We start from the raw sequence: 17,124 nt of genomic DNA, 5'->3' as shown, positions 1-17,124 counted from the left end.
ACGGCTACTCTAGTTACTTTTCTAACCAACAAAACCAATATCCAAGTGGAAGAATCAAATGCGCTAAATAACGTAAGTATTTAGATTAGATCGGAAACCCATTGTGTTTATCTCGGGGTCTATTTAGCCAGTAGACAACAGCGTGACATTGATAATCAGATTAGTTCTAAATTGAATGGGACGTCGCTGAATGCGAGCCCAGAGGGACTACCGCGAACCACGTTCGACGTATTACCACCCTGTCACACTTAAGTACGAATTCACAAGTGCGCCAGAGAGGCAACACGACGAACGTGGTTCGCGGTAGACCCTCAGATTAAAAACAACGATTAATAGATCACCGTTGCCGATCGCTTACGGTTGTTGGAGTTGGTCGCACGCGCACGCGACCGCGAGTCACCGCGCAGTCCACCAGGCACCGGTACCGCGCGCGCACTCACGCACCACTCACGCGCATCGGAACGACTCAATGCTGACCGAACTTTTAATTAAATTTTGATATCGATTTAGCTGCGTTTAGCAGCCTTATCAGTGATTTGAGATGGCTAAGTGCCTCGTGTTTGTGATCGGTGAGTTTTGTTATGTTGTTTTTAATAGAATTACGAATGTTGACATAGAAATTATTATTTTAGAACTAATATGAATATAATTAGACGTTAATATTAATTTCTTAACATTTTGGATTTTACCCTTTCTGAATTGTAAAAAAAACAATAACACCTATTGTCCAATTTTTTGTCAAGATATTTTTTTTTGTTACGTTGGGATATAAATTACGACAAGGGATCAAAATGATATATTTCCGTCAAGGGCGTACATTGAATCCTGAATGAAGCGATGGATTCTACAATAGAATCCCGAACGTAGTGAGACTACGTTCGGGATTCTATTGTAGAATCCTGAGCGTAATGAGGGATTCAAGTGTTAACGCCCAAGACGAAATAATTTTGATACCATGTGACACATACTGCTTTTCACATCAACTATGAGGAAAATAAAAAAATCTTAGTGTTGACACAATCTGATGCTTAAACAGATTATTTAAGCTAAAAAAATAATGTGCAAAAAGATGTAAAAATAGTGTGCTAGAACAGAAAAGTGTTACTTTGATCCCTCCTAGCAGGGAGGAAAAGTGCCACATTGATCCCTCCTAGCAGGGAAGAAAAAGCGCTTTTCCAAATAGATGGTGTGAAAAACTTCTTGTAAGCATGAGTATGTTCTATATTCCTCTAAAATACTCATCTGATAACGAAAACTTGTCTACACATGTAAATGGGACAAATCATTTTATAATAACATTTCCATAAAGACTATCCCCTTTTCATTGCTCTTAACTTAAGATATAGGTAGCAATCGAGAGTAGGTACGCTGATAAATACTGAACGCATCATCACGAAAACTTAAGTACCTATTTATACCGGGTAAATTAATTATCTTTCACCGTGTAAGATTTTTTAAATCTAACAATTCGAGAATATATTTATGATTTTTCCGTCTTAACTTTTAAAATATGATAGCAAGATACAGGCTTGTAGTAGCATTATTATTATCATTTTCCTATTACCTACGTATAATTATGTAAGGCAACCTGTAGGTACTAACAGTTATACATAATTATCTGTTACCGTATAGTATTAGCGAGTATTTTAGCGTATATTAATTAAAATCATGTAAAGAAAATTATTTTGTTTAAAAAATATTCTGTTTAGCTGTTCAGTAGGTATTGGCAATGTGCGAAGTCGGTGGAGGGAGAAGTTGCGCTGATCGTCACAAACACAGGTAATCTTATGGAATGTCCGATATTAGTACTAGCGGCAGCCGCTTGAACTAATTTTACTCCATAAGATTTAACGTAGAAAGTCCGAGAAAATGAGGGCAGCACCAGTCATGCACGTAGCGAATATTCCCTATTTGTGCTCTGGATATTGTGCCTTGGCTTATGAGAATTTTAGTATAATTTACCTATCATTAGATAAACGCCATTTGAATTCACTCTGTATACCAGTTTGACGCTTCGTTACTGTACCTAGTAAAAACTACACACGCACATGTTATAACGGCGATAACACTCGCGATGTTCTAAATAGCTCCTTAGTATGCGTAACGCCAAGACGAATGTTTTTCTCACCTTATTCAACACTCGTGACATGACCGTCGATGAAATCCATAGTAATAATGCGAAAGTGTTTTTTCTGTCTGTTTGTCTGTCCGATTTAAATGAAATTTGGTATGGGGATAGTTTGAAAACCGGGAAAGGGCATAGGATAGTTTTTATCAATCATCATCATCCTCCTTCGACGCAGACGAAGTCGCGGGCGAAGCTAGTTTTTAATAAGTGCACTATTATAACCTCTAAATAACCAAAGAATAGTAACTATTCTTGTGATAATATCAAGTGTTTGTATAATTTATTCGTAACGGGATAGCCGATAGCCCATTAAGAATAATTTGCACTTCTGTTATACGAGTATTTCATTAGAATGCGCTTATTCGAGTCCAGTCTAATTAGTAAAATTTTATAGCCAGACAATGGCATTTTCATAAAAGTGTCATTGGATGGCAACTACAGCTGAATTACTGTTGCGACATTACTGCTACGGCGTTGACGCACCAGCGCCCGCGTCACCGCCGCAGCAGTAATGCCGTAACAGTTATGCTTCTGCAGTTGCCGTCCGAATGTACTTTAAAGTTACAATACGTTCAATTAGTTATCGATATAAATGTACAAATCAGTAGTTACCGATTTGTAATACATAAATTGTAATTTCCACTGCGTTACTAGTTTGTTACGGTAGGAAATAAATAAATATTAATCAACATTTATAATAAGTAAGACCACCTTCAAACTGTTAAAGTACCTACTTCTTCAAAACTGATAATTTTATTTCGCATACGAATAAGGGTTGGATAAATAAGTAAATAGTGACAGAATCTTTGAAAAATAATTAGGGAAGTATCCGGTCCGTTAATTTTTTTAATTTGCTGATTTGATTTAGGTATTAGCGACTCATGGCCATTTAACAGTCGGCATTATGAACGTCATTATGATAGGTATTATGACATTTTCAGAAGAAAACTTTATATTAAAAGCGGTAAAGTTCTTTATTCAAAGTTTTAGGCGTGGTATTATATGACCTTTCGAAACTGCTGCAGTTGAAATGCGTAAAGACCGATAGCGTTTTCTTGGTAATTAAACTGAAAAGCCGTTAATGAATGCATATATTAATTAGAGAAATTGTACGATTATAAACATAATGAAGTACATATTAGTATATTTTTAAGCTCGCAAATTATCTAATTTAAACAGGAAGCGTTTAGTACACAGGTATTTCATTAAACTACGACACTATATAGACTTCATCGCTTTCGATGACGATGATCCTAAATAAACCTTATGGACGTTGTCTAGCGTGCGCCATAATATGTCTGGCCAGGCCGAACTTGCTCTTAAATATGGGGGCACGGCCGTGCCCCCGCCAAGACGAGACAAAGGGCAAAAGGCAGTGCATATCTTTTCTCGGCACGTTTCGTCGTATACTCTATTGCACGCGTGACAATAAAATTGGCCAGCTGCGTTGAACGATGCACGTTGTACACGTCGTCGGATGGCTTAAATAGGTTTCTCTTTCTTTTTCTTTAGGGTCAATTAGACTATTAAGCATACCACAAATACATACCAAACTAAATAGGAAAGAGAAATAAAGATTTTAAGTAAATACATTTATATAGAAATGACCTATAGCAATCGAGATTGGGCCGATTATCCTAAATGGTAGTTTAGTCCAGCGGTTCTCAATCTTTTTTTTTGACGGAACCCTTTTGGAAAGTGAAATACTTGATGGAACCCTACAATAAAACGATAGTTTTTAGAAGTGTATTTTTTTATTAATAAGCATAATAATTATGCTTATTTTATTATTCTAAATTATTCTAAATTCTTGCGGAACCCCTGCAGGGGTGTCGCGGAACCCTAGGGTTCCGCGGAACACACTTTGAGAATGGCTGGACTGGTCTAAAAACGTATTGTCATTAAAATACCTCTACTGTAACGACTTTCTATCCTAGGACTATAATGTACGAGTACGTAATGGCGCTAATGTCACCTATTTCCGCTCTCATTACATATTTGTATAGGAAGTATGGATGCAGTTTGCAGCAAACACAGCTAGCAAAACACATTTCAAGTAAATGAGAAATCAGTACATCTGCGGAAGTTACGCATGCTGCAAGGCACCTACACTACTACTACTAGTTTTATTGGAAATGCTAATCATCTTTAACATTAGCTATTATAACTTTGAAATGTATTTAAATGCGTGCACATATTTTTACTGTACAAAATTCTAGAAAAAAATGTAAAGGTGTAAACTCTTGGAAAGTTCCAAAACATTTCCATCTATTTATGAAGAACATGTAGGTATATTAGAACAAATTAAATTATTTTCAGAATGTAGGCAGTAGGCACACATGAATGGATAGCTACCTATTTTACCTATATGTAACTTAATATAACCGCGGCTGCGCCCGCGATGGATTGAAAGCTTCAGTCAATAAATTACTAGTTAACGTATCACACGTGTGTTTCACTATCTCCGAACTCTAATTGCAACCTTCAATATTAGGCCTTGAGACTATTAATATACGTACACAGTACATAGTACGTACACAGAAAATATTTTAATTACTGGTTCGATTCCAGCCTGGGGCACTAGAGGCCTTGGTCACTTTTTCATAGTATATGACTATATGACATTTATTTAAGTTTATTTCAAGTTTAACATGTAGGTAACTTATTGACATAATAAATATTAAGATCTTGTATACATTACAAAATAAATATATAAAAGAACACTCAATATTATATGAATATAATAGATGTCTGCTCTAGTGATTGATATAGGCATAATTAAATAATCTGGGATTCATCTGCGATGGACCGATCAAAGGCAGTTACATCAATAATGGAATTGGCCAAGAAGCCACATTCAGGCCTGAAGGCAACTGTAAAGAGCTTGGGCACCACAACGCGCGAGACGCAGTAGGGACATTCAAATAATTTGCCTTATATATCTTAACTTAATTATTAAGTTGTGTAATGCATCGATGGAATTCTACCAGGATTGAACAAAAAATAGTTATTTGTTTTACAAGGGGGCAAAATTGTTGTTTAACCTCTCGTGCTAATATTGATACCCGAGCAAGCTAAAGATCCCAAAATTGAACAACGAGCGTAGCAAGTGGCTCGCAAACTTTCATCTTGAGATGTAATTTTTTTCAGTAGCACCAACCCGAAGAAAATACATTAACTGTAAGATATCAAACAAAATAAAACCAAATCAAATCCAAATGAATGTTATTAAATATTTATCATTCAAAATCATCATTTAAAAATCAATTCTACCAGCAAAAATAAGAAAACAACTCAAAATTTGCATTTGATTACTTTGCCTCACATTTTAATAAAATGCAACTTTGCTATCAGTTTTTGCACAATCAAGAGAGCCTTTACAAGTTGGTGTGGTGAAAACATTATTTGTCTCAGACAGTGCAGCAAGGCTCAAAAACATCTCAGATTTGTTTTACTGCGGCATAGGTATAGGCGCTGTATAGGTATGGTAAGTATGCGTTTCCTGTACTTTCACCTGCAGTGTACGCAAATGGTCACGTGTTAGCATTATGTATAGAGGCTCGCTCTCTTTGACGCATTACCGTAGGAACTACCTACATGTGATTTTGGCATGTGTTCAATATGCAGATGTTCTATATTAACCTTCCACTTCTAAACCCACCTTAAGCGATGGCCGTCATCAGGACTATATTCACCGAATAATAATGAATGAAAATGTTAGTGTCAAGGGTGGGGTAATCTATACATCTATACATATAATAAAGCTGAAGAGGGTCGAAAGTCTGTACATGGAAGATATTCGAAAAAAAGTTGGTTGGGGATACTTAGAATCGATAACAGAACACGTTCCAACAGTTTTTAGAATTTTTGTCTGTTTGTCTGTTTATCTGTTTATCTGTTTATCTGTTTGTCTGTTTATTTGACCGCGCATCACGTGAAAACGGCTGAACGGATTTTGATGCAAACTTTACTAATCTGTCAAGAAACTCCCAGGCCCTATTTTAGGCTAGAAAAATTCAACCCCTAAAAGGGGGGGTGGCCACTACACTCAATTAAGTTATGTTTGCACCTGAATCTTATGGCGCTAACTTAAGAAAGTGGTGCACACTTTTTTTTTGTGAATGTACTTTGTAAAAAAAACAACATTTTTCTTAGTCAATGTCAAACGTCTTTGCAAATACATATTAAATCACATTTATAGACGGGTCTATCGCGGGTTTATTGACAATAATTAACATTATGTGAAGTGGGTGGTTTGAAAATATGATGTCTACCCCAAACTTTTTCATACACTTTTCGTCGGGTAGTTGCACAAATCTCTGTTTTGACATTTTGTTGGGACATCAGTTAGCCGCGACCATGACCAGTGAAACCTGTGTCGAAACGTCGGTAAATAAAGGTAATAAAATAAATTTCGAGATAGGTCTATAAATGTGAGTTAATATGTGTTCGAAACGCGAAAGTTTTTAAATAGGTATTAAGTAATTGTAAATGTCAAACAATTTGGGACTTGCATTTTAAACGCGTTACCATACCTATCCGAAAAAAACTAATTTTTCGCGAAATTCTCGCAACGTATTGAGGTTACAAGGTAGCACGGTCTCAGGAATCTGAGGAAGAATCGGAGACGTTCACGCAGTGCGAAGAACGGTTGACCGCTCAGCGGATTCGCACGACAGACGCGCTCGACGGTAAGTACTGCGGTGCATCAGCGGGTACTGGAGAGCCCAGCACACACATTAACCTACATTAATACTATTGTTCTGTGTTTAAGCACTGACAGCCTGGACGCTTCGGGCCTTCCTCCCTACGCGGAGCTCGGCCTTGGGCCTTCGCACTTAGACAGTTATACTATTGTTCTGTGATTAAGCACTGACATCCAGGACGCTTCGGGCCTTCGGCCCTACGCGGAGCTCGGCCTTCGGCTTTCGCATTAGATATCCACACCAAAATTCAACCATTGCGGCGGTGTCCCTGACATAGCCTCTCTCAATTTTTTCTATCAAAAAAATTCGCGCTCGCTACGCTCGCGTTTTTTACTTTTAAGGTTAAGCCTACTTTGATAAAGGTGGCATTCTGGGCACCCTACCGAGCGACTACTACTACGACTGACACTTCGGGCCTTCGGCTCTAAGCGGAGCTCGGCCTTCGGCTTTCGCATTTAGACACTGATACCATTGTTCTGTGATTAAGCACTGGCATCCTGGACGCTTCGGGCCTTCGGCCCTACATGGCTCGGCCTTCGGCTTTCGCATTAGATATCCACACCAAAATTTCACGTAAACCACTGCGACTATGTCCCTGACATAGCCTCTCTAATTTTTTTTCTATCAAAAAAAATTCGCGCTCGCTACGCTCGCGTTTTTAATACAATTTTAAAGGTTAAGCCTAATCTGATAAAGATGGCATTCTGGGCACCCTACCGAGCGACTACTACTACGACTTAAGCACTGACATCCTGGACGCTTCGGGCCTTTGGCCCTACGCGAAGCTCGGCCTTCGGCTTTCGCATTAGATATCCACACCAAAATTTCACGTAAACCACTGCGGCTATGTCCCTGACATAGCCTCTCTAATTTTTTTTCTATCAAAAAAAATTCGCGCTCGCTACGCTCGCGTTTTTAATACGATTTTAAAGGTTAAGCCTAATTTGATAAAGGTGGCATTCTGGGCACCCTATCGAGCGACTACTACTACGACTTAAACACTTACATCCTGGACGCTTCGGGCCTTTGGCCCTACGCGGAGCTCGGCCTTCGGCCTTCGCATTTAGACACTGATACTATTGTTCTGTGCTTAAGTACTGACAGCCTGGACGCTTCGGGCCTTCGGCCCTACATGGAGCTCGGCCTTCGGCTTTCGCATTAGATATCCACACCAACGTTTCACGTAAACCATTGCGGCTGTGTCCCTGACAACATTACTCCCATCTCTCAATTTTTTTTCTATCAAAAAAAATTCGCGCTCGCTGCGCTCGCGTTTTTAATACGATTTTAAGGGTTAAGCCCTACTTTAATAAAGATGGCATTCTGGGCACCCTACCAAGCGACTACGACTTAGGCCAATTTATAATTTAACATTTTTTTACACTGTTAAAAGTAATCCCCGGTACATACATATATGTAGATATTTAGTTGTGCATACATAAACATAACTGTAAATAAAGTGTAAATACTCGGCCTCAAGTTTTTGATATTTATAATATTCTCCTTTCCTGTAATCTTACTTCTAACTAATATAATATTAGACCTAAATTCGAAAGTTTGTTAGGAAGTATGGATTTCTATGTGTATAAATCTTAATTTTTCATGCTCAGAATGATTTGACTGGAGGACAGAATTGGATGATATTTGCTATGGACATGTTTTGGATAGGTACACTCAAGAACGTAAAAATACAAAAGTAGTACTGTATTGTCCGTTATACACCTTTTTTTTTTTTAAGAGGGGAAATGCTTTAAGCATACCACCCGGCGCGGGGACGGGCCGGGATGGTTATGTGGGACTCCCTGTTGTGAGCTAATGAGACCCCAGGTTTACCCACTAAAACCCCTCTGTTGCCGCCTCGCTGCTATAAGGCGAGGTCCCAGGAACGCCGAAGTACTCTTCCGCAACCTCGCCAGCGGCCGTCCGGACTCGGACCCGACTCTTGGGGAAATCACCCCTTCACCTCATTGGGCGCGTTGGCTACACATCGCGCCTGCCCACGCAGGGGTCCGTTATACACCTACTATAACTCTGTGTCGTTTAAATCACGTCTAATATTGGAATAAGGGCGAAAAAAACTATTGGTTTTGGAGTGTAGTTTTGTTTAGTGGTAAGTACCTACCTAATTGTAAAATATTTTATCTGGACTTCAGTCCGCTAATCGTATCCATCTGTCAACTTTACTTCAAGTTCCGCCTCCAGGGGAGAGAAAAAGAAATTAGGGATGAATTAGCTTACTGACACAGACCGAATTCCACGCGGGCGGAGCCGCGGGCACAGCTAGTAAATAATAATGCACAAAATGTGGATTGATGAAAAAAATATATTTTATTTACTCTACTGTGTAGCAAAAGTTATTCATACTTATATGCCATATTAGTATATGGTCAAGATAATTTGACTATTTTTTGTTCTAGGTATGACTCCAGCTTGTTAGAATTAAAAAGAGTAAATTGAGTGGATATACAAGCTGGTTAGAGATGTAATATGAATAAAAACTTCATTCATACATGTATTTGTATGGATCTATATCTGAATCCCTAAAGTTTTTTCTCCTATCTTTGCATTCCCTAATATTATTTTTCATAATGATCAGTTGTCCTAACACTAAAAACCCTAATTTTGATTTCCCTAATGATTGATTGCTTATCCTAATGTTATTCAGCATATTTTCTTTTGTTCGAGGGTCGCAGTTCTAACCCTAACCTAACCCACCTTTGTGGCAGCAAGTTCTAAAACCTTACCATTTTTCAGAACCTTACATTATGGAAAATAATCGTTATGACAATAGGGATGATGACACATGTTGAATTTTATAACAAAATCTAGTAAAATAGATAGCAAACGAGCAATTTATCACAATAATGTGGATATTAAAATAAAATATTGAAATATTACAAAAATACAGGACCTGAAAGTTTCAAAATTTAAGTTTTTTTTAACTTCCAAAAACTATAAAAGTAAGGGTACCATTCGATTCCTTAAATTTCATCCAAAAAAAGATTGTGTAGCAACTATATACATAAACGCAATATTTCACCGACAAAAACGCAATTTTCTTGTTTTGTCCATACTACAAGATGGGCGATGACGACACGGCCCCTGGCCGTTTCGTATATAGGCGGGGGAAGAAAAAATTTTGCTTGCATTAATTCGTACAGTTTCGAAAGCTTTTTCTAATCAATATTTAGGGTTTACAGATGCCCACGATACGATTATCTCCAGTACCGTAATTGAGCTCTTCATGAAATTAATGACCCTAGGGTCAATATCTAGAACACTATACAGACTAAGTCATACAGTCGGGATAATGTGCCTATCAATTATATGTCTTAAGTTAGTTCATGATTAATAACAAAGAAATCCCGAGAGTTTCCTGTGAGCTGTGTACAGTAAGCTCAATCTATAGTTATTTTTTAAATAATCGATATAAATGTAACTTAAAAATTCCTACACAATTCGAAAATTTGATGATTAGGTCATAATATTAATCTCAATTGATATGGAAATTTGCACCACTCGGATACCGTGAGATCTATTTGTTATGATTTTTTATTTTTTATTTTATGCTTAAAAAATATGTTTATTCATCCTACACTCGAAAATTTTATATTTCTACAATTATCTGTTTATTTAACACGTGTTATCAAAAAAATATTGGAATAATAACAAGTGCTTTGCGAGAAATCAAAATAAATTACAAATAATTTGAGACCAATACTTTTAAAATTGCTACGCTCAAAATAGCTACGTTCAAAAAGCCTAATGACAATACTTTGAAAGTCAATATCAATAAAAAAAAACGTCACCTTTCTCACTTGTTTGACCCTGACATAGCCCATCCATATATGTCAAAAGTGACGTTTCTTTAAAAAAAGTCACTTTTGTCACTGACATATCCCATCCATACAAGTGCCAAGAGTGACGTTCCTACAAAAACGTCACTTTTGTCACTTATTTGACACTGACATAGCCCATCCATACAAGTGTCAAGAGTAACGTTTCTAAAAAAAACGTCACTTTAGTCACTTGTTTGACACTGACATATCCCATCCATACAAGTGTCAAGAGTGACGTTTCTTAAAAAAACGTCACATTTTCAATTGTTTGACCCTGACATATCCCATCCATACAAGTGTCAAGAGTGACGTTTCTTCAAAAACGTCACTTTTGTCACTTGTTTGACACTAACATAGCCCATCCATACATGTCAAAAGTGACGTTTCTTTAAAAAAAAAGTCACTTTTGTCACTTTTTTGACACTGACATATCCCATCCATACAAGTGTCAAGTCAAGAGTGACGTTTCTTAAAAAAACGTCACATTTTCACTTGTTTGACCCTGACATATCCCATCCATACAAGTGTCAATAGTGACGTTTCATAAAAAACGTCAATTTTGTCACTTGTTTGACACCGAGATATCCCATCCATACAAGTGTCAAAAGTGACGTTTCTTAAAAAAACGTCACCTTTCTCACTTGTTTGACCCTGACATATCCCATCCATACAAGTGTCAAGTGACGTTTCTTCAAAAACGTCACTTTTGTCACTTGTTTGACCCTGACCTGACATATCCCATCCATACAAGTGTCAATGTCAAGAGTGACGTTTCTTCAAAAACGTCACTTTTATCACTTGTTTGACACTGACATAGCCCATCCATACATGTCAAAAGTAACGTTTTTGAAGAAACGTCACTTTAGTTACTTATTTGACACTGACATATCCCATCCATACAAGTGTCAAAAGTGACGTTTTTGTTTGAAGAAACGTCACTTTTGATAGTTCATGAACGACCAAAAATCGTGATATTAAATAAAATTATCAGTTTCGTACGGTAGTTCCCACGCTAGCCCAGTGCGGATTGGGGACTTCACATACACCTTTGAATGTCTTCGCGGTACAGTAGACTTTTTAAACTTAGGTCAGCTAAACGTGGGACACATGTCGTTAGAAATTTCGCAATTTATACATTTTAAACTTAGGTCAGTTGAGATACGTCAAATATTAGTTATAGAAACGATATGGATCGGATATATCAGTGTCAACAAGTGTCAAAAGTGACGATTCTTAAAAAAAAACGTCACTTTTGCCACTTGTTTGACACTGACATAGCCCATCCATACATGTCAAAAGTGACGTTTCTTTAAATAAAAAAGTCACTTTTGTCACTTGTTTGACACTGACATATCCCATCCATACATGTCAAAAGTGACGTTTCTTTAAAAAAAGTCACTTTTGTCACTTGTTTGACACCGACATATCCCATCCATACAAGTGTCAAAAGTGACGTTTCTTAAAAACAAACGTCACTTTTCTCACTTGTTTGACCCTGACATATCCCATCCATACAAGTGTCAAGAGTGACGTTTCTTCAAAAACGTCACTTTTGTCACTTGTTTGACACTGACATAGCCCATCCATACATGTCAAAAGTGACGTTTCTTTAAAAAAAGTCACTTTTGTCACTTGTTTGACACTGACATATCCCATCCATACATGTAAAAGTGACGTTTCTTTAAAAAAAAAGTCACTTTTGTCACTTGGTTGACACCGATATATCCCATCCATACAAGTTTCAATAGTGGCGTTTCATAAAAAACGTCACTTTTGTCACTTGTTTGACACTGACATATCCCATCCATACAAGTGTCAAGAGTGACGTTTCTTCAAAAACGCCACTTTTGTCACTTGTTTGACACTGACATAGCCCATCCATACTTGTCAAAAGTGACGTTTCTTTAAAAAAAGTCACTTTTGTCACTTGTTTGACACTGACATATCCCATCCATACAAGTGTCAAGAGTGACGTTTCTTAAAAACACGTCACCTTTCTCACTTGTTTGATCCTGACATATCCCATCCATACAAGTGCCAAGTGACGTTTCTAAAAAAAAACGTCACTTTAGTCACTTGTTTGACACTGACATATCCCATCCATACAAGTGTCAAAAGTGACGTTTTTATTTGAAGAAACGTCACTTTTTGACAGTTCATGAACGACCAAAAATCGTGATGTTAAATAAAATTATCAGTTTCGTACGGTAGTCCCCACGCTAGCCCAATGCGGATTGGGGACTTCACATACACCTTTGAATTTCTTCGCGGTACGGTAGACTTTTTAAACTTAGGTCAGCTAAACGTGGGACACATGTCGTTACAAGTTTCGCAATTTATACATTTTAAACTTAGGTCAACTGGACGTAGGAAAAAAGGTCGTTAGTATTTTCGTGCACTAGCAGACATTTAATTGCTGGTGACTGTACGCGTACGCTCGTATAAAACGCTACTCTGTAACCGCCCTAAGATACCTTCATCCTATCCAATCCGTTGCTTTGCGGCCGTGCGGCCTTGAGGTATCGCCATCGCTTCCCCTCCCGCCCCGCGCCGATCATTTAAATAATTTAACGATAGCCATTTTTACAATTGTGACAAAAGCTCATTGTATTAATAGGAGATTCTTTGACGTTGTGATAACATTAATTACAGGCTGTATGGTGCATTAAAAAAATATACTGTAGAATTAATGCGCGTGGGGTAAAATACGTTATAATTGTTTAAAAAATAGTAAAAATAAAATCCCCTGCTTTTTTATTTTATTAGATTGAGTAGAATAATTGGCGTAACAATATAGTGGAAAATCACCAAGTGTTTAATTAATGTTGTATTGTAATTATTTATTTCAAACATTTTTATTGCTCGTGACGTATGCACCACTAAAAAAGTGGTGCATATTTTACTTACAGTGTAAAATATTTAGTTATGCCTTTTGAACAAAAAATCGCTACTGTAGAATTTGATGTTTACATCTTTTTAAAAACTAAATTTTAAAAATTTTTTTTTTCCAAAAATCTCAATATATTACTTTAATAGATTACTTTACACATACATTCACAAAATAGTGTTCTATTATATTCCAAACACAAATATACTGTAGGATATAATGTGATGCTCTCGAACAATTTAAAGTTTAGTAACCGGCCTAATAGGGCGTTTCGCGAGTGAAGTGCGACTGTCGGCCTTTGACTACAATTTCTGACTTTTGTGTTACTTTAATGCAATGGGTCTCATATAGACATTTGATCCTAAAAACAAACCCGATCGATTGATACCATAAATGAAAATTTGTCATGTAGCCTATTGATCGTTAGGGCATGTGCCTATTAGGACAAACCAGTTAGGGCAAGTGACTTTAGGACAAACGTTGTTAGGGATTCAGAATGACACCCTATTTGTATAACTACCCCGTTCTAATTTTAGTGGTGAACCTAACGCTCTAACCAATCACATCAAACTTGAACCACTGCTTTATTTGCCTTACGGCAGGGCTGTTCAATTACGTGAAGCCACGCAAACACGCTGAATGTCACCACAAATTAAAAACTCGTTCGACGCAAACAATCTGTCCTCGCTCCGGCACAAATATCTCGGGTAATGGAAGCCCCTTAAATGTAACTACCCCACTTCATAGCTCGATCAAAAGACCACAGGTCGAATATTAAATGTTAGTAGGTAGCGTTCAAAGAAACGATCGATATTTGTAATAGCTATTACTTATTCTGTGGTAATAGGTAAGTTATTTTCATTCATAAATGTACGAAAAATAGGTGCAGAATAAATAAATAAATAAATATCAGGGGACATCTTACACAGGTCAACCTAGCCCCAAACTAAGCAAAGCTTGTACTATGGCTGCTAGGCGACGATATACAAACGAATATAGATAAATACATACTTATATACCTACATAGAAAACACACATGACCCAGGAACAAATATTCGGGATTCGAACCCAGGACCATCGGCTTCACAGGCAGGGTCACTACCAGACCGGTACTAGGCCAGATCGGTCGTCAAATCTCACCGGTCTCAGCCGGTCGTGAATCCAGAGGCCTTGAGTTCAAGTCTCACCCAAGACAGTATTTTTTCGACTTTTAAATTCACAAAAATTCTAGTGCACAATGATCACGGAATATTACAGTACTAAATCATAGGACAATCATACAGCGTGTATTTTTAATACAACTGCAAATTAGTAGGTTTGGCGTAGCCTTAAGGGGACGGTATATGACGTTTTCGATTTAGAGCTCACTTTGTGCAATCAATTTGTTCAAGAAATGTTTAATAACTGCATTAAATTATACGTAAATTTGTTCACGAAGAAGCCGTGTACCGGCTCTTCACGGCATAATATTTTTTATTTGCTGTAATTCTCTACAAATCGACACTAAAAGTATCCAAAAATCAAAATATGGAGTTCCGTTTGAGCAACACGCATTACAGTTTTGCCTTTAACAGTAATTGAGTTGTTGTGTGATTTTGAAAGCTAGATAACTAAACTAGCAAATTATTATCTACTTATATTTTTACTCACAAATACAACACAGAAATTCAATCCCAAATGTAAACTTTCGTACAATTTCCATACATTGACGACATCACTCAAAATTCTTCTTCGAGTCAGATGGCCGCTGGCCTTGGATCGAAGCAGACGTGTACTTCGTCGTAGCTCGTTTTTGACATTATTTAGACATTTCATCATATACGCATACGAAAATGTATACCAGTAGATAAATTGTATTTCAAAAAATAGGGTAAATAAATTTATTTAAAATTTGATTTGTTGTTATTTACAGGTCGTAACGATCGAAAACAGCAGTAAACTATCCTAAAACAATACGATTACAATTGAATTTAAGTAACTTGTTCCTTCAAAACCCGCTTAAAATGAAAAAAGTTTAAAGACTCGTTTTACTGATTGGGATTGATTTTCATTATGCTGGTATCAATTTTGCGTCATTAAAAAAAAGTATATGACTTCTGTACGTCAATGACATTTGATGTCAATTGTAATCTTGTATTTACGTTAGAGAATATTATATATTCATTTAAATATTACTTACCTATTAATACGAAGCGTAATTCGTTTAATACCTGCAAGTCTTAGTGTCTACACCTACTTTGTTGCCGTTCGTTCCGTCTATATGTGTGCGATTACGTGCTGTTCTCAATAATCAAGAAACAAGCCATAATCTTCAAGAATAAAATAACAGCAAGACCAGCATTTAGTACTAACTAGTTTTTGCGGATTTGGAGACAAGAGATGAAGCTTACAGGCTAATACCGCTGCGGTCTGGTTATTGTTATGTGTATATATCGAGTATTATATAAATTTACTATAAAATAACAATGTTTTATTTCAATGACATTATGTGCGTAGGTATGTATGTTTCGGTGATTATAAGAATTTTGTCCACACAATAATTGTGCAAAGCAGAGACTGCATCATGCTTTCTTTACGGTATAAGCGGTATGGTACCGTTATTATTTATCAATACCGGTTCGTTTTGAAGGTAAAACTATACCGGTTGATATACAAAGTGCGGTACCGGTATAAAATTACAGCAGGGACAACCATTTTTATAGGTGTACAGTCAGCTGCAGAGAAAAGGTACGACCAGATAGATAATTGTATGCAGGGGTGGTACCTTTTCTCTGCAGCTAGCTGTACCTAAACCATCATTGACCGAGCGTTGGCGAAGGTCTCCGTTTCAACTTTGCATATCACATTTCTCAACTGATTCTCGTGAAAATTTGGTAGTCCGATATAATTATTCGGTTTCTTTTTTTTTTTGAACAATTTATAATAGGCAGAAATTGTCATAAAGGACTTAAGCGCCAGTAGGGTCTGTGACACTTAAGACCACTGCGATTATTAGGTACTTACTGGCCCCTATTTCACCACGACCACGGTGACAGGTGCGACAGTTGTCGACATCACTGTTGCTGACGTCACAGGCCTCCATAGGCTACGGTAACCGCTTACCATCGGACGGGCGATGTGCTTGTTTGCCACCAACATTTTAATAAATAAATAAACTCCATTATATTAATCTTATTTTGCGAAGCTAATGACAATTGTCACAAGAAACACGGCAACTGTATCGAAATTGCGACACAGAACTCATTTCCTGTCAAGACTTACCGAAAATTCTTTGAAAAATCTTGTGACAATTGTCACAAGATTTTTTCGCGAGAGAAATGTCTGTTTTATCCGATATAATAAAGTTTTTTTTAATAATAGGTACAATGACGGTGGCAAACACGAATACGGCCCGCCCGATGGTAAGCGGTAACTGTATTATTAAATTGTACAACGGGACTTAATCGCGTATCTAAGTTTTAAGATTTACCTCCGACGTTTCGAGGACGGCGTTGTCCCCGTGGTCTCGGAGAAGACTGGCTTAAGTTGACATCAGCATCTTCTAACCGCGCGAGTTTTTCGAAC

The 17,124-nt window shown here is 37.3% G+C and overlaps 1 protein-coding gene across 1 annotated transcript in view; it reads left to right on the top strand.

Moving 5' to 3' along the window:
- The first annotated feature begins 364 nt into the window (after positions 1–364).
- LOC134655503 (carboxypeptidase B-like) overlaps positions 365–17,124 on the top strand; it is a 31,772-nt gene continuing 15,012 nt past the window's right edge. Inside the window, exon 1 of the mRNA XM_063510971.1 lies at positions 365–569. Within this exon, the coding sequence (XP_063367041.1) occupies positions 542–569 (28 nt within the window). The 5' untranslated portion in view covers positions 365–541. The remainder of the gene's footprint in view (positions 570–17,124) is intronic.

The sequence above is a fragment of the Cydia amplana genome, chromosome 16, assembly GCF_948474715.1.
Source record: "Cydia amplana chromosome 16, ilCydAmpl1.1, whole genome shotgun sequence".
Lineage (NCBI taxonomy): Eukaryota > Metazoa > Arthropoda > Insecta > Lepidoptera > Tortricidae > Cydia > Cydia amplana.
The sequence above is the reverse complement of the archived record's forward strand: the minus strand, read 5'-3'. Positions and strand labels throughout refer to the sequence as shown.